This window comes from Hyaena hyaena, unplaced genomic scaffold (genome assembly GCF_003009895.1).
Source record: "Hyaena hyaena isolate Hyena2069 unplaced genomic scaffold, ASM300989v1 scaffold_0, whole genome shotgun sequence".
Taxonomy (NCBI): Eukaryota; Metazoa; Chordata; class Mammalia; order Carnivora; family Hyaenidae; genus Hyaena; species Hyaena hyaena.
The window spans coordinates 10,991,096-11,009,281 of NW_024080632.1; the positions used below are offsets into that span (position 1 = coordinate 10,991,096).

The window sequence follows — 18,186 nt, forward strand, 5'->3', positions numbered from 1 at the left end:
CAAATACCACTGACCTCTAATAACGTCCATCAATCTCACCATGTCTCCCAAAGCATTACATCTGGACAGGGCTTTCGACATAGAACAACTTATTTTGTGGCCACTGCAACAGCCTATCAGCTACTCAGTTTTTCACTTAATATGGGGGCAGGGAGCCTTTTAGCAAATCCAAAGTCCATCAGAGACTGATCTCAGCCGTTCTCTGGCTGGGCACTAGGAAGCCTATAACATCCAGAGGGGTTCTTGGGGACTCTGTCCATAGCCCTGAGGTGGTCTAGCAGGGAAGCAGCTTTCATTAACCACAGAGAAGACTGTGATGGCTGATAGGCACAAATGTGAGCTTCAGATCACTGTGGCATGGCAGGAGTAACATCGTACTGGAGGTAGGAGAGGTCATGAATATGTGATGTGAGAATGAGGGTGTGGCAGGTGACAAAAGAAGAGAACCTGTCCCAGAGGGGGAAAATCCACTTGGTACAATGTTTGTTTCACATTCAAAACCTGCTTCTGGTGCTCTGAGTCTCAGTGGCTGCTCACCATTTCTCCTCTTATTACAACATAAGCATGTCTGGATAGAGACACAAGTCTCGCAAGAGTCGGTGGTAAGTAATAATATTACATAAATACCATATTTGTTGGTCAGGCATCATAACATGAAGCTATTTATTAATAAATTCATGATGCTTTATTTAGACTCAAAAGCATGTCTTTTAGGTGCTTAGCAATCATTAGCAAATACAGAGTGGACATTTTTAGCTCTCTATTACATTGTATAACATTCATTTAAAATGAGGAACTGCCCATTAAGAAGATTACAAGAAACTTCTCTACAAAGGAACTTAAAGGCAGGCTTATTGATAAGGAGTCTCAATTAAATTGCTGGCTTTTAGACAGCAGCAGGCATGGCAATATGTAGGGGCTTTAACTTCCATTTTCCTTATATTTGTTTTCTTTTCTTTTTTTTTTTTTTTTTTAAGATTAACATCCATTACCCATTCCAAAGATAACCGAAGCTCTTGAAAGACTTGAGAGAGAAAAGTGGAAATCAGGCTTAAAAAATAGGACAAGAAAAATAATTTCTGGGTCGGCCTCGGATGATGTCATCTTAGGTTCTAAATGTAATAGCCAGGCAGTGTACACTAACTCTCCCTGCCCATGTGACCTCTAGCATCAATCTGGGCAAAACAATGAATATTTCAATAATTTTTTGGCCATGACGTGAGATTTGGAAGCAAAAGATTAAAGAGAGTTTAGAGTGCCAAGGATGAAGCGGTGTGAGTGTGTGTGTGTGAGTATGTGAGTGCGCACGCGCACGCGTGGGGGGCCAAGGGGAGGAGGCATGAAAACTAACTCTTCCAGCACACACCCCTTTTGCTACTACAAGGGCATCCAGCAATCACATTTGCAATAGTAAAAATGGTGAAGGATCCTACAGTATCTTTTCTTCCACAACCATCCCCATCCTCTTCTACAAAGCCCTTCTTGCTTTATTGGTGCCAGGAAATTCTTCAGGGGTTAAATGGGGAAGTGCAGCCACTACCATTGTTGCAATAAATAAATGAATGAACCAGAACGAACCAGCAATTCGTCCCTAGGAAGCTAGTACCTTATTTTCTACAATTACATACATTAACCAGCAATGATATATTTTTAAAAAAATATGTTTTATCTTCTCATGTGTGTGTATACATTACACACATGCATCTATACAAAAGGAAGCATAGGGCCCTGCATACACATCCATCAAATACCTTAAAAATTTTTTTAGCATTTATCATTTCAATGAAAAGACAAATAGCTTTTAAAAAACTGGATAGGTTAGCAACTTCATCTTAGAGGCCTTTTATTTTGCACATACAGCATATATAAATACACACACACACACACACACACACACACACACACAAACACACAAAGGTTTTTTTTCTTTCCATGCCGTAGACAATGCTAAAATATCTGAGATCAGGTTGCCATGCCAACAGATTTTTTTCTAAAATGAATAAAATTATTAGGAGGGAGAAAACATTCTTGACTCCTTTCCTCCCATCCATGAAGCCGAGAGAGGCTCAGGGAGGGCGAGAGGCTGCCAGATGGGGAGGAGGGGAAGGAAGGGAAGGTGGGTAGAGGGGTGTTTGCTTACCAAAGATGCTGATTTGATCGTGGCAAAGCGCTCTCTGTTCCGGTAGTGGAGGGCCTGGCTCTGAACTGACTGGGTAGGCCGCGGCTCAGGCCTGGGATCGCCGTGGCCCGCCTCATCCCTTATGAATACATGATCCTGCAGAAATGGATAAAAACAAGGAGAAAGTCCAGCTGTGCTCTTTCCTCGCCGGCTGCCTCTCTCTCACCCCTCTTTCTGCACAAGCACTGCTGTTTGAAATGCATAGTTTAGCTCTCTGCTAGTCCCCGCAGCTCCCACGGTACAAAATGAATAAGCAACACATTGCAGCCTTCAGTTAGGAATGTCAGCTGATCGCTAGTGGGATGCCTTCTGAATCCCTGGCAGGCTTTTTCTTTACCTCCAGAATTACATATATGCAAAAGAAAAAAAGAATAGAAAAAACAATGCAATGTACAGACTCCTTAGAACGGTTTGCTTAAAACGCTGTAACCAAATAATTCCTTTAAAAATGTCATGTCCATGTCTAGCAAGGAGGATGCTGGTTGCTTTTAACATAAAAGCGAGCCTCCGCCTCATTCCCTTGAAAGATCTGCTTTCTCAATTTAATTTTATTTGAGATCTGTTCGGTAGGATCATCATTCTGCCTAGAATCAGTGTAGGCTTGTGCTGAACTGCCTCTCTATCTTGTGCTGGGAAGATTCGGCAGTCACTGAGGGATCCTGCTTTCCAGTCATGATCGTACACAGTTCTAGCACCTTCTCTCTACAGCTTCTGAAAGGATTTTTTTTTTAGATTTAAAGAGACAGGCATGCAATTTTAACCGAATGATACTTTTACAAATTCTTCCTCAACTCAGTCTCCGTATGGTCACCAGAGTGAGTAAGGCTGGGATTTAATGTCCTTGGCTGATTTAATCAAATCTGTGCTTCTTGATAGGCAGAGATGATTAATCTTGGTGTAACGCCCAGTGAAAAATAACATTCCCTGGAAGGGTAATAATGGATGTTTCTTAAATGTAATTTAAATGAGTTTTAAAGGGGAAAATGCTTTCAAAGGGTGATGCTTTTCTCTATAAAAGATGGAGTGGTCAGTCAGTAAGTAGCTCTAACCCTTCAGGGAAAAAGATACTCTAATAATGGGTCAAAAACATGTACAACCATGGGGGATTTTTAAATAGTACACGTTCAGAATGGGGAAGGAGGAATTAATCCCCTTAGTGCCCTAGGGTTTTACGAGAAACCATTTGTGAGAAGTCAGTTTTGCATTTTGTCTATGACTATTTGAATTTTTTAAAAAATAATTGCTCTTTCAACAGAAAACAAAAATTGAAGAGGTTTAGAAAACACAAAATTTTATTATATAGCCTAAAATTTTGATAAGTTAAGACACATATATTCTTGAGGGAAGTTAAATTTTATATCCAGGTTTTTATGTAAAAGCCAAGAGCCAAGATTAAACTTACCATTAGGCTGATTTTCTTTTTCCTTTTATAAATTTAGAATGCTCCAGAATGTTGGGAAGGTATCTGCCATTACATCTATATTTAGAGATTTTTTTTTTTTTTCAGTTTACTGTATTGAGGTCTAGTTTGTTTTTAAATAACAAAGGGACCTTTAAGGCCACTGGGGACATAGATGTCAAATTCAAGGATGTTCTACCATTGTGCTGTCTTATAAAACCTTTAAGTAAAATTCAGTTCCCAAGTCACACCAGCTATGATTCAAAGTAGGCACTAACTATGGCTACCATACTGAACACACATTACCATATGAACATAACATACTGAACTACCATACTGAACTGATGGAAACATACTTTCCATCACTGCAAGAAGTTTTACTAGATAGTACTATAGGTTAAAAATATATCTTAACCCATATTTTTGAGATTTATTAAAAAAAACCTTGCTAGACCAATTAAAACTTTTCTATATTATTTCCCAGGAAATCTAACCTCTTATTTTATAGGGCAAAGAGAGATCAGGTGTGAGACTGGGATCTACACACTAGGTTTAAAGTTCTAGAGAGAAGGCACTGGGATCTACTGCCATTCACATTGTTGACTTTTTATTGGTAAGCTACATGTATCTTCAAAATAGATCTTACCTAATACTATAGTCCCAGAAAAATGACGAGTTTCTAACTGCCAGCAAGCAGATGAGACAGACCAGGTAGAGTCCTATGGTTTATAGGGGGGCTTAAGATGTCAAAGTTTTGGTGATTATTAATTAGCTAACATTAAGTACACTGAGATATAGCAGCTAAGTTTCAAATTCTAATAACTTTATTTACAAAGATAAATAGTGACACCAGAATCTACACTGTTCACTGAATAAAGTGAAGCATATTCAGGCACAAATATGTATAATTTTAATACTATTAGTGTATTTTCTCTCAGATAAAAATTGATACTTGTGGGTTAGGACCTTGCTTATTAGCAAATTAGAAGTCACATTATATTTCTTTTTTTAAATTTTTTTATTTTTTAGAGAGAGCGAGGGAGTGAGAGAGCAGGAGAGGGGCAGAGAGAGATGGAGACACAAATCTGAAGCAGGCTCCAGGCTCAGAACCCTCGAACCCACAAACCGCGAGATCATGACCTGAGCTGAAGTAGGACACTTAACAGAATGAGCCACCCAGACGTCCCTGAAAAATTTTTTAAATATTTATTTTTTGGAGAGAGGGGAGAGAGAGACAGAGTGTAAGGGGGAGAGGGACAGAGAGAGAGAGGGAGACACAGAATTGAAGCAGGCTCCAGGCTCTGAGCTGTCTGCACGGAGCCTGACATGGGGCTAGAACTCACCAATCAGGAGATCATGACATGAGCCGAAGTCAGACACTTAACCTACTGAGCCACCCAGGTGCCCCTCACATTATATTTTCTAAGCATTTAAACCTAAGGATATTAGGATACACTGGAAAAGTTAAAATCCAAAGTCATAGTGATTTTAGTTAAAATGTACATAACCTACTAAGGTATATTTTAAACATAATGCTACTTTAAAAGCTAGGCTAAAGAATAGGTCCAAAATTTTAATCTACTTCAAATATGTAAATAATGTCAACAATATAGTTCTTTACTTCAGCTTAAAATTTTTTTCATTTTAAAAAGTATTCTTAGTTTTTCACAGTAGCTTCATAACAAATTGCCACACTAAAAGTCTTCAAATATTATGCAGGAGACCACAAAATGAGGTAAACTTTTAGTCTGCTAGTGGATATCCATTTCAAATGCATAGGAAAATGAATTTAAAACATTTTTTTAAAGATTTTATTTTTACGTAATCTCTACACCCAACATGGGGTTTGAACTTACAACCCTGAGACCAAGAGTTGCATGCTCCGTTGACCAAGTCCCAGGAAAATGAATTTTAAAATATTCAGTTACATTGCATAAAACAAGTTTAAAATTCTGAAGACAACTTAAACAATGAAGCAATTTTAAAAGGAGGGAAATGTGACTTAAGAAGCAAATACAAACAATTTAAACTATCAACTTTACTGGGTGTATTGTCTGTTTATACCGCCCCATCAAACTGCCATCCCTTCAAAAATGACCACTATATCTGGCTCCCAAACTTTCTGAACTGAACACATTTTAAGATTAATAATGGAAAGGGAATAGCAAATAAATTTGCTATTTTATGCAGTTAGGCACTGATATAGATTATTTACAAATAATGTGAGGGGCAACCTCTTTGATGTTGAATAATGATTTTTAGAAGATTAAGAACAAATATCAGAGCACCTGGCTGGCTCAGTTGGTAGAGCATGGGATTCTTGATCATGGAGTTGTAAGTTTGAGACCCATGTTGAGGGTAGAGATTACTTAAAAATAAAATCTTAAAAAAAAAAAAAAAGTACAAATATCATATTCTATCTTACCAAGACAAATAAATCATAGGCCTTGTTTATAACTTATCTTTAAAACAGTATCATCTGGGACTAAACAAAATGGCTCTCTGAAATACCAATAGGGTTGAGGACCACTTTTAAGTAAATCTGTGTTAGCCAGGTAAATTTATAATGTTCTTTCTCTGTAAAAAAAAATAAAACTTTTTCAGAATTAAAAAAAAAGGAAGACTCTGTCATAATGTTTGTTCAAAATCTTTAGTAAAAAGAATTGAACTTTCATACAGTATAATCAAGTATATGAAACATGAAGCACAAATTTTACTATTATACCCTGGACAGAGGGCTCTACTTTTATTTAAAAGTTTTTCTCTAAGTATCTATTTGTGCTTTTGAAATTAATCACGGTGTAGTCACTTGTTTAGAGTTTTCCAGGTTAACTTGAAATCAACCCTGAAAACCACAGCCCTGGCCTCTGTTGTATTTTGGGTATAACTTTTGTCTGTGTGTGAGGCTGTGAGCTTTCCGAAGACAGAGTAAACGTGATTTGAAAACTCTGTCTCCCTAGCAGCTACTTAGTGCTTGCCACTTAGTAGGTATTCAGGAAATGTTTGCAAAATAAATGAGCTCAAGAATGTAGGTCTGAGAAGACTCTGAGGAAATAATATTTTCTCTTATATTATTTAACAGAATTCAAATCGGTATTTCATAAAAACCTGCCACTCTGTACTCTAAGGAAGTTGTAAAATAGTGACACACCAGCAAACCTTTCCATGGGGGCAGGAAGAAGATCTAAAAATGGCTTTTATCTGATGATGAGAAGCCTTTTTATAGACTCCCACACTTTTTACGCTGTGGAGAAGGGATCAGCAAACCCACTATCTCTTTTGTTTCTGTTCATTTCAAAATTATTAAATTACTACATGAGCAGTTGTAGCTATTGACAGCTGGGGCCAGAGGAAGGGGAAAAGGATGGACAAGGCTCTCTCTGACTTGGGAGGGTGACTACTAAGGAGAAAAAATGACTAGCATGCTGAGGATACAGACGTTACTTTGGAGAGGTGGTTTGTATGACTGCCCCGCTTAAGAAACGCTGCCTTCGTATGTTAATTTACTTTTACTTTGCCAAATGTGAATTGAAGAGTCAAAGAACCCGCCCCTCTCCTCAGCAAAAATAATAGGAAAGGCCACTGAAGCAAGTGAAAATTAAACTAGAACATCCTATCCCCTCAAGGACACTTCTTTTTTTTTTTTTTTCCCTCCCACAAAAATGGTGAAAGCTGTTCTTTCTTTAAAGAAGAGGAAAAAAGAAAAAAAGAACTGCCATTGACTAATAGGGAAAAGGGCAAATAAAACTTTAGGAGTTAGGATAGGATGATCTTTTAAAATAATCCCTAAAAGGGGACCATGATGACTAGAGTTCATTAGGCATGTGTGATATAACAAATTGATTAATGAACAAATACTTTACTATATAAAAATCTATATTAGTAGAAAGTAGCAGCAGGCAAAGATAAGTGATTTTAGACTTAACAAAATAAAGTGTATCTTTTACGGGCGCCTGGGTGACTTAGTCGGTTAGGCGTCCGACTTCGGCTTAGGTCATGATCTCACAGCTCGTGAGTTCGAGCCCCGCTGTCAGGCTCTGTCCTGACAGCTCAGAGCCTGGAGCTTGCTTCAGATTCTGTGACTCCCTCTCTCTGTGCCCCTCCCCTGCTTGCGCCCTGTGTCTCTCCTTCAAAAATAAAATAAACATTATAAAAAAAGTGTATCTTTTAATTGGCAAATTAAAAGAATAGATTTTGTTGGTTAGAATGCTATTAAAATCTGTTTGCTACTGCTATGTACACAATGATTTTAAGGAGTAAGGCAGAGGCTCAGAAGCAGGCTATGTGATAGGAAAAAAAAAATCCTAATCTGGATTGAGAGTCTGCCCTGGAGACATTTGAGAATAATTGAAAATTGAGGTGTACGTAGAGTTGTGTCCTAGAAAAGTTCACAAACCGTTTACTGAGTGCTTACTATGTAACAGACACTGTTCTGGGTGGTAAGAGAAGAGTGATGCCCCTAACAGTCTAGGATACAGTGATAGTCTTGTTATTGGAAAGAGAAGCATGGTAACACTAGCAAGGGGAAAAGAAAGAGGTGCTGAAAGTTTATTTTATCAGAATATACTTTAAGACATAGTAAATTATCTGTGCTCAAAGAGATGATTAGATTAGGGTCCCTTCAGGGCCTAGGGAAGACCAGAATAGAGGTAAGAACTGGAGAGAAAGAAGTAACCTGGAATTCTAATGTCAAAGGAAAAATGTCAGTGTCCCACTTTACAGTTTTGGGGGCTTGATGTGTGATAGAACCATCCTGCTAAAATCAGGACATCTTTATTCTGGATGCAGAGCAGTCAATTGCAAGTCACACTCTTATTGGTTGCACATGATTTAAAAGTAAATTTACTTCCTAAATAAAATGGTTATCTGTTTCATATCTACAGTTTGACTAATTTAGGATAATGCCTGCTTGATTCTAACAATCAAGGTGGGGGGAACACAAATCCTCCCCCCTTATTCTTATATGTGTATTTTGATATTTATTAAGTATTAAGTTCTAATTACTGGAGTATAATTATTGGAGAAATGCTATTCATTTAAGTCTTTCCAACCATAAAGATAATGCTTAAGATTATTTAACCCTTCTAATCCATATGTTCAATAACCAAAATAGCATGATGTTTAGTATCTGGCAATTAATTCACTCCCTGTGTTTAAAAAAAATTTTTTTTTTTAACATTTATTCATTTTTGGGAGAGTGGGGGAGGGGCAGAGAGAGAGGGAGACAAAGAATCTGAAGCAGGCACCAGGCCCTGAGCCATCAGCACACAGCGCAGTGTAGGGCTGGAACTCACGGACCGCAAGATCATGACCTGAGCTGAAGTAGGACGCTTAACCGACGGAAACACCCAGGCACCTCTGTTTTTTTTTTTTTTTTTTTTTTGCTTTTGTTTTTGTTTTAATTTTTTTTTTTTTTCGTTCTTTAGTTTTTTACTGAGTGCCTATGCTGTGCCGGGCACTGTTCTAGGTGTTGAAATAGGCAGGCATAGTCTTCGCCCTAATGAAATTTACATTCTACTAATGAAATAATAGCCAAAAAATTTAGTATGTAACATTAGAGAGTGACAAATATTAAAAAGAAACTAGGATAATGAGAAAATGGGTAAAATACTGTAATATGGTCATTTAGTGATATATAGGCTTTTCTAAGATTCTGGTCACAAACCCAAACAAAACCGGTAAATGTTTTGTAAGACAAGTTTGACTGCTGTCTTTCAAAAATATTCTTTGTGGTCACAAATTATGGTAGATTCTGAAATGCACCACCTAGCTCCCCCTCTAAGAAAAGACTTGCTGCCAGAATCTTCTTGGCCGTCAGTCCATTTAGGGGCTGCCGTGGCCGCAGAGAACAGCCTCGTGCAAGTTCACACCCTTCCCAGGGTGCTCATGTTCATGACTGATCTGCGAGAGGGTAACAAGGCACAGCCATTCCGGCTCAGGCTGGACAACTCTGAAGGGTCATTTTAGCCCCAGAGCTCTCTGGGAGCCATCTCACTTCAACCTTGCCCTCTGCCCAATTCTGCTTCCTTCTCTCTCTCCCACGGGTGTTGATCCCCAAGGAAACTCCTAACAAGCAAATTGCTGCATGGAATGGACTCAGCTTTGCTTCCAGGGAATCCGACCTGTGACCTAAATGTTACCTGTACCTACATGGAATAATACAGTGTCACCGCTATGCCATCTGCCTGAGGAAGGAGGGGCTGATTGGAAGAGTGGCTTTTAGAAAATCCTCATTTTCAAGTGAAATCTTTAGTGAACTCCAAACATAAAATGTAAGATATAAAAGCAGGCCTTGTCCTGGGGGAGGTGTGGGTGAGGCTTGCTCCTGAGGCACCTGTTTACAAAATAGCTTAAAAGTCACATTAGATATCTGCTTCTTCTTCTGTTTTTTTTTTTAAATGTTCAGTTATACTTTATTATTATTATTTTTTTTTACTGTTTATTTATTTTTGCACACAGAGACACAGAGTATAAGCGAGGGAAGGACAGAGAGAGAGGGAGACACAGAATCAGAAGCAGGCCCCAGGCTCTGATCTGTCAGCACAGAGCCCAGCATGGGGCTTGAACCCACTAACCACAAGGTCAGAAGTTGGACCTGAGCAGAAGTCGGACACTTAACCGAATGAGCCACCCAGGTGCCCCTAAAATGATATATATATTTTTAAAAAATATTTTTAATGTTTATTTATTTTTGACAGATAAAATGATATATTTTAAAGCCCAGGTATAGGATTTAAATGGATCTCCTGAAGAACTATCATATTTAACATTAAGTTCTCGTATATAACATATTCTACTTTTATTATCTGCTTATATTTTTCCCCTTTTTTATTGTGGTAAAATACACATAAATTCACCATCTTAATTATTTTTAAGTATACAGTCCAGTGGTCTTAAATATACTTCTAATGTTGTACAAGCATCACCACCATCCATTCCCAGAACTCTTTCATCTTGTAAAACTAAAACTTGTCCCCATTAAACAACTCTGCTTTTCTCCCCTCACCCTAGCCTCTGGGAGCCACCATTCTACTTTCTGTCTTATGCTTTTAGCTATTCTAAATACCTCATAAAAGTAGAATCTTACAGTGTTTGTTTTTTTGTTACTGGCAAATTTCATGCAGTATAATGTTCTCATGGTTCATCCATGTTATAGCACCTGACAGAATTTCTTTCCTCATTAAGGTGGAATAATAATCCACTGTATGTACACACCATATTTTGCTTATCCATTCAGCCATCAATGAACATTGGGTTGCTTCTGTGTTTTAGCTACTATAAATAATGCTGTTAATGAACATGGGTACAGATATTTCTTTGAGACACTACTTTCATATTTTGGGAGATATACTGGGTATATTATACATACCAGTATTATACACTAGGTATATTATATTATGTATAATACCCAGAAGCAGAATTACTGGATCATGTGGTAATTCTGTTTTTAAGTTTTTGAGGAACCATCATACTCTTTTCCACAGCAGCTAGACCATTTTACATTCCCATCAATAGTGCACAATTTTTCCACATTCTTGTCAATTCTTCTCATTTTTTTGTTTTGTTGATAGTAGCCATCCTAATGGGTATGAGGTGGTATCTTATTATAGTTTTTGATTTGCATTTTCCTAATGATTAATGAGGTTCATCATCTTTTCATGTGCTATGGTTTTTATCTTCTTTGGAAAAATGTCTATTCAAGTCCTTTGCTCATTTTTGATTTGGGTTATTCGTTTTTTGGCTGTTGAGTTTTTTTCATTTTAAGTTTATTTATTTATGTATTTATGCATTTATGTATGTATGTATGTATGTATGTATATATTTATTTATTTATAAGAGAGGGAGCGAGGCAGAGAGAGAACAACAGGGGGCAGAGAGAAAGGGAGAGAGAGAGAGAATCCAAAGCAGGCTCTGCAGTGTCAGCGCAGAGCCAGATATGGGGGTTAGACTCACAAACCTGTGAGATCATGACCTGAGCTAAGATCAAGAGTTGTGCGCCACCCAGGTACCCGTTTGTTGAGTTTTAGGAGCTCTCTCTCTATTCAAGATATCAATTCCTTATTAGATATGCAAATATTGGATATGCAAACATTAGATTTGCAAATATGATCTGCAAATATTTTGTCATATTCTGTGGGTTGCTTTTTTACTCTGTTCATACTGTCTTTTGATTAGCGTATTTATATTTTCAAGTTCATTCATTCAGTTATATTTGCAAATGTTTTTTAAACTTCTTCCATCACATTTTTTCTATATATTTATCTCATAATAAAATAGAAGTACATTATATAACAAATTCTTTCTGACAAACATTTAGTATGAATCGAATACAACTACCTTCTATTTCAGAATATAAATTAACATCTATTCTTAAGTGATTACACCATGCAAGAGAAAAAAGTATTGAAAAACCTGTATTATCATAAGACGGCTCTGTACCATCATACCAAAATTAGAATTAAAATCCCCAATGAGTTCAAGAGTAGGATTTTCCTTCTTGTTGACTATGCTGGTAGTATCTTCTAATTGTGTTCTCATTTGATGGGTCCTGGATCCAGTGGAATTCCTCTTCTTTTCATCCCTATGCCCGTGAGCCCCAGAGGTAACAGAAAGGACAGAGCTAGATCTGTCAGTGTTCACGATAGCTCCTTCCAAAAAGAAAGTCCAGCAAAACCTTCTTTTCTACCCTTCAAATAAAGGATCACTTGCCCATGTTCAAAGAAAGCCAGCTGCTAATGCTGAGCTCTTAGCAGACTTCTACTTTGGTCTGGTATCACTCCTTTCCTCAAAATGCTTCCATGGCTTTCTGATAATCTGGGTCCTTGCTGTCTCTCTGGACTCCATCCACTCTTTACACAGCTCACCAAGCTCTAATCTCTCTGATCCTTCCCCTCTTCCTTGAACATACAAAGTTCTTTTTGTCTCAGGGCCTTTGCCCTTGTTGCTTTCTGACTCACTCCCCATCTCACCCCAAGTTAGCTACTTTCTACTATCTTTGAAGTTTTAGCTTAAATGTCATGTCATTGGGTAGGCTTTCCACTACTCCTTGATAGATTAAATCCTCCTTGTACCCAGAGCAGAAGTGTTATAATTACATGATATAGGCATTTGCACAGTTATTTTCCTAATCTCCCCCACAGATAATAAGTTTCATGGAAGCACCATGTCTGTCTTATTTCCCTGTATACCCACAGGGCCTACCATAGTACCTACCACATAGGAGAGGTCCTCACAATGTTTGTCGAATAAATGAATAAGTTAATCAGTCTAGAAAATAAATGTGTATCCCTCCACTCCTCATGCCCAGGGATCAATGTATTTTCTCCTGCCCTTCAATCCTTACCTGTTCAATTTCCCTTTCCTTCTCAGGAAAATGCACCAATTGAAGTCTAAGTGGAAAAAAATTCTTAAATGTGCTTCATCACTGGAATTAGGATATATTCACTGACCTTTATTAAAATAAGTACATATACACCTTACAAGGAAAAAGAAAAAAGGATTCTTTTCTATCCTTAGGTAAACACTAAAGTCACTCAAAACATTTTTGGGACTTCGTCCAAAGAATTATTAGTAATTCTGCGAAATATTCATCTTATAGAAAATGAAAGAAACTTTAAGTTTTTATTCTTTTCTTTTTTTTTTCATGAAGTGCTTCAACTTATGAACCATGATGGGCTGGTATGAAATGAGAAGTTTTAATTGGAAAAGTAAAGTAAAAATATAAAAACAGAGTTATTCACTCGAAAGTCAGAATATTTCAGCAGACAGAACTTATTTTAGAATTAGAAATAAATCTGAGAACAACAGAAAAGAGTAGAAACTGTTTCTAAAACAAATGGTATCTGGGGAATATACATTAAGAAACTTACTTATTTAAAAATATATATATTTTTTAAATTTTAAGACTGAGAGAGAGAGGGAGAATATAAGTAGAGGAGAGAGGCAGAGGGAGAGAGAGAATCTCAAGTAGGCTCCATGTTTAGGATGGAGCTCTATCCCCTGACCCTGGGATCATGACCTGAGCCAAAATCAAGAGTTGGACGCTCAACCAACTGAGCCATCCAGGTGCCCCCAGAAACATACTTCTGTGAGGATACTTCTAAAAGGGTACAACCAATGGTTTATACTCAGGAAGCTATTAAGATTTATAATATTAGGGAGCACCTGGGTGGCTCAGTTGGTTAAGTATCCAACTTCAGCTCAGATCATGATCTCATGGGTCGTGAGTTCGAGCCCCGGATAGGGCTTTGTGCTGAAGCCTCGGAGCCTGGAGCTTGCTTCTGATTCTGTGTCTCCCTCTCTCTCTGTCCCTCCCCGACTCACACTCTGTCTCTCTCTCCTTCAACAATAAATAAACATTAAAAAATCAAAAAGATTTATAGCATTAAAGTTATTGGTTTAGAGAGGACTTTATCAATCTCTTTGACTTGGAGGTTTATGGATTTATTTATTTTTATTTACTGATGATGGTAGACTTCAGAGCAGCAAGAGGAAGATGAAGAAATAGGCCCAGCTAGGGGCGCCTGGGTGGCTCAGTCGGTTAAGCACTGACCTCAGCTCAGGTCATGATCTCAAGGTTTGTGGGTTTGAGCCCCATGTGGGGTTCTGTGCTGACAGTTCTGAGCCTAGAGCCTGCTTGGGTTTTGTGTCTCCCTCTCTCTCTGCTCTTCCTCCACTCATGTTCTGTCTCTCTGTCTCTCTCAAAAATAAACATGAAAAAAAAAAAGAAAAAGAAAAAGAAAAAGAAATAGGCCCAGCTCTAGCTTGAGTAGTCCTTTGTTATCTTTTTACCGTAAGAGAACAATCAAGTGCTAGGTCCAGTCCCATATTTCAGCTGTAGAAAGGGAACACCGAAATGTCTGGATGCTAAGTGGCCTGGGCTGGCTTCACTACAACTGGTAAAGCCTAGAGGTGTGAAGGGAACGAGAGAACCAGAACCTACCTTCTTGGGCACAACAGAGGAAATGTAACTTCCTGTGCTTTCATCGTCGTGCATCAAGATAGGTTCGGAGCTGCTCTCCTCCATGACCTCCTGCATGCTGTTCACACTGCTGCTCTGGCTGCCTGTACTCACGGACATACTTGGGATGGAGTGGTTGCTGCCCAGGCTGTCCATTTCCCTGATCAGGCTGGTTCCATGTTCACTGTCCTATAAAAACAGGGCACGGGGGTTAACAAAAAAATGACTTGAGATAAAGTCCCAATCCATTGACTAAGCTATTAAGCACACTCAATTCTGCAGTGCCAAGTTGCTTTTCTGCCAAATCTGCAAAGATAAACTTTTTATGCAGTGACTCCACTACTCCTCCACCATTTCCAGACATCTCAAATTCACTTGTATGTCTTCCTCAGGGGCCATTATGGACATGGGTCATAAGGCTCCAAATGCTGCTATCCTAGGGCTTTCCCCTGTCAGATGCAACTATCATATTATTGTGTTGCTATTCAGTAAGCAGAAATCAGGCCAGGTTTGTAAGAGACTTTCAGGAACAGCAAGGTGTTAGATAAAGACCATAGGCAAGTGAACAGGTAACCTCTGGCATATTTACAAACAGGGAGGAGGTCTTCTGAAACTAAAACAGAGTGAGAAGAATTTTCAGAGGACTGACAAGCAATATGCTCCTTGGCAAATCATTATTGAGTAACTGCATGCCTAAGCTGGGATATTATTTCCACTGTCCTGGACAGGTAATTAAATTCTGCCTCCCTCAAGCAATTTTATCATGCTTACCTCTGTAATCTTATTAAATATATCTGTTAAATAATACTGGTATTCATCACTGCTATTCCAAAGACTACTCTTTGAGAAGTGGTAAAATAATCAGAATACATAATTTACCCATCACGGTGGGGTATCTTTTGATACAAGATTAAATAATATAATGAAAGTACCTTAGTTCCAAAAAAAAAAAAAAATCCTATTTTCAAAGAGTCATACTGTATGTATCTAACTTTAAGGAACTGTTACTTAGTCATGGCAATATAAGGAATCACTGGCATAGGTTATTTGGGTAATTTAATATGGTAGATAATACATTACATTTTTAATCGATTTATTGTCCCAATTAAAGGGGAACATTGGTGTATGTGCAATCAAGAGATTTTATAGTCCAATTCCATTTTCTGAATTTCATTTTTATAATTATAATTTTCTTTCACATTAAAAAGGGAAAATAAAATTCATTGTTCATTTCTTTCCTTTTTTCAAAATCTAATTTTAAAGGAAGAAGAGTCCTTCATTTATTCTTTTTAGTTTACCTATCCATTTGAGAGAGAGATTGAGTGAGTGTACATGAGGGAGGGGCAGAGAGAGAGAATCCCAAGCAGGCTCCACACTGTCCGTGCAGAGCCTGACATGGGCCTCAGTCTCACGAACATGAGACCATGACCTGAGCTGAACTCAAGAGTTGGATGCTTAACCGACTGAGCCACCCAGGTGTCCCAAGGCGTCCTTTCTTTTTGCTCAAGGCTCTAATACTCTTGCTCCTACCTCAGGCACTTCCTGAGATCCTGCATCTTTAACCACGTCTGTGTCTTCTAATTTCCATGCCTCTGTCTTGGCTTCTTCCACTCTGCCTGCAAACATGAAGAGGCCTGCCCCATGCTTGCATACCTCTCAACATACTGCCCTTTGTTGCTTTTCCTTCTTAGGCAAATTTATGAATCTTAACATAACCAGCTTTCCCTGTCTCTACTTTCTCATTTCCCATTTATTCTACAAACCCAAAGTTATCTATTATTCATCCTGACTATTCCTATAAAACTCCTTTTATGAAGGTCATCAAGAATGCCTTACTTATAAAACCCAGTTAACGTGTTTTGTTGTTTTGCTCCTTGTCTAAGATGACCTCTCTGTGGCATCTGATATGCTGGCTGCTCTGTCCTTGAAGTTGCGGACACTCGGAACATCCGTGGGGGATGTCTTTTTCTTAGGGTCCCTTATTTGGCCCGGCTCTCTTCTCATTCGTTATTATTGTAATGCTCTTGACCCCCCAGCCAACCACTCTTTACCCTGACCTCTTTCTTATGTTCTGGGTTTGCATTTCCCAACCAACTGCCAGACATCACCATTCAGGCATTCCAACTCTCCTTACCTTTGCCTCAACCAATCCTTCTTAAGTTATCTGAATGAGAAACCAGAAAGTCACCTCTCCTTTGAAAACTTCACCTGTGTGTTACGTCAGCAGCCTATGAGGTCAGGACCTTAAACTTGACAGGCTCCCAACTGAAATCACACTAATCCCATTCTTTCACCTTGGTTTTCTCTGTTCTTGGTATTGAGACAGTCTAGTCACCTGGGCTAAAATGCTCAGAGTCACCTTAAACTCCTCATCTGTCACTTTCAATGGGAAGCACTGTATTATCAAATCTACCTCTACAGTGTTTCTCAAAAATGTTCCTCCCCACCCCTTCCCTACTGACATTGCCCTCATTACCTCTTGCATGGGCTGTTATATAGAATGTAACACATTCAAGTCCATCTTATACTCTGTTGCCAGGATAATCTTCCTAAAGTACAGCACTTTCCTTAGTCTAAAATGCCCTATGCCGGTCTCTCAAAAACCACCCATGTCATGTCCTCCATACAACCTTCACTAATTCTCCCCACCAGGCTTATTTCTCCCCACTACGAACCCTGCATGGTGACATACCTCGGTGACATTTTTCATATTTTGTCTTATGTAAGACTTATTTTACGAATGTCTCTTCGTAAACTCTGAAGAAAATGTCTCTTCATGCAACTCTGCATGTTTCTCGAGGCACAGGGCACCAATTACATTTTTATCACCAAAAGTGGTTTACAAAGTGCCCAGTCCAGAACTTTCCCACATAGTAGGCACTCTGAGAGTGCCTGGACTATAACAAACTGGACCTACTTCTTCATCCTCTTGTGACTCATTCAAGGGTCCATTTCTTGTCTCTTGGAAGAGGATTTTTTTCATTTTTCGGTACTGTAGGTTATCTAATTCACGAACGGCATCTTTTGTCCTCTGTATGAGGTCAATCAGGACACGTAGTGGCCGGTCTCGTCGAACAAAATCATGCTGATTGAGGGAGGAAGAAAAAACAAGAACTGATAGTGAGAACACAGATTTTGGGGCACAAGATTTACCTTATAAAAGTAAATAGACATAAACCAGGTCTGTTGAGTTTGTAGAAATAACAAGATATGACTTTCATTTCATATAACCTCTCATCTTGTCTAAATCTTACAAAGAGATAACTATGCTTTTGTCTTCTTCTTCAAGCTCCATTTTGTGGACTGTGTCCTAGAGTTTACTCGAGGATTCTTGAGGTTTACTTTAACATATAACCAATAATGATTCATAGTTTAGAGGCTTGTAACTTTCAAGTCTGAAGCTCTATAATAAGTAAAAGTGATGTCGAGTTAGAGAATACTATTGTTATGATCTGCCTCAATTCTCCTACCCACTCCACAATACCCCTTTTAAACAGACGGTGTGTATTTTGTTTTCTAGGTTGGTGGTTCTGTAGAGTATATGCATGAAAATATGGCAGCTTTATTTACAGGTCATAATTCTGGCAGCTTCATTTTCCCTTTACAGAACTGTACAACCAGAAATAAGGGAAAAGGGCTTCTTTTTTT

At 38.4% G+C, this 18,186-nt stretch overlaps 1 protein-coding gene across 2 annotated transcripts in view; it reads right to left on the reverse strand.

Annotated features, from left to right (window-relative positions):
- Positions 1-18,186, reverse strand: part of TAOK3 (TAO kinase 3) — a 183,252-nt gene that overhangs the window by 32,178 nt on the left and 132,888 nt on the right. For both annotated transcript variants that reach the window (XM_039226949.1, XM_039227027.1), the window contains exons 12-14: positions 17,456-17,623; positions 14,521-14,727; positions 2,141-2,275 (exon numbers count right to left, since the gene is read on the reverse strand). In XM_039226949.1, the coding sequence (XP_039082880.1) occupies positions 2,141-2,275; positions 14,521-14,727; positions 17,456-17,623 (510 nt within the window). The remainder of the gene's footprint in view (positions 1-2,140; positions 2,276-14,520; positions 14,728-17,455; positions 17,624-18,186) is intronic.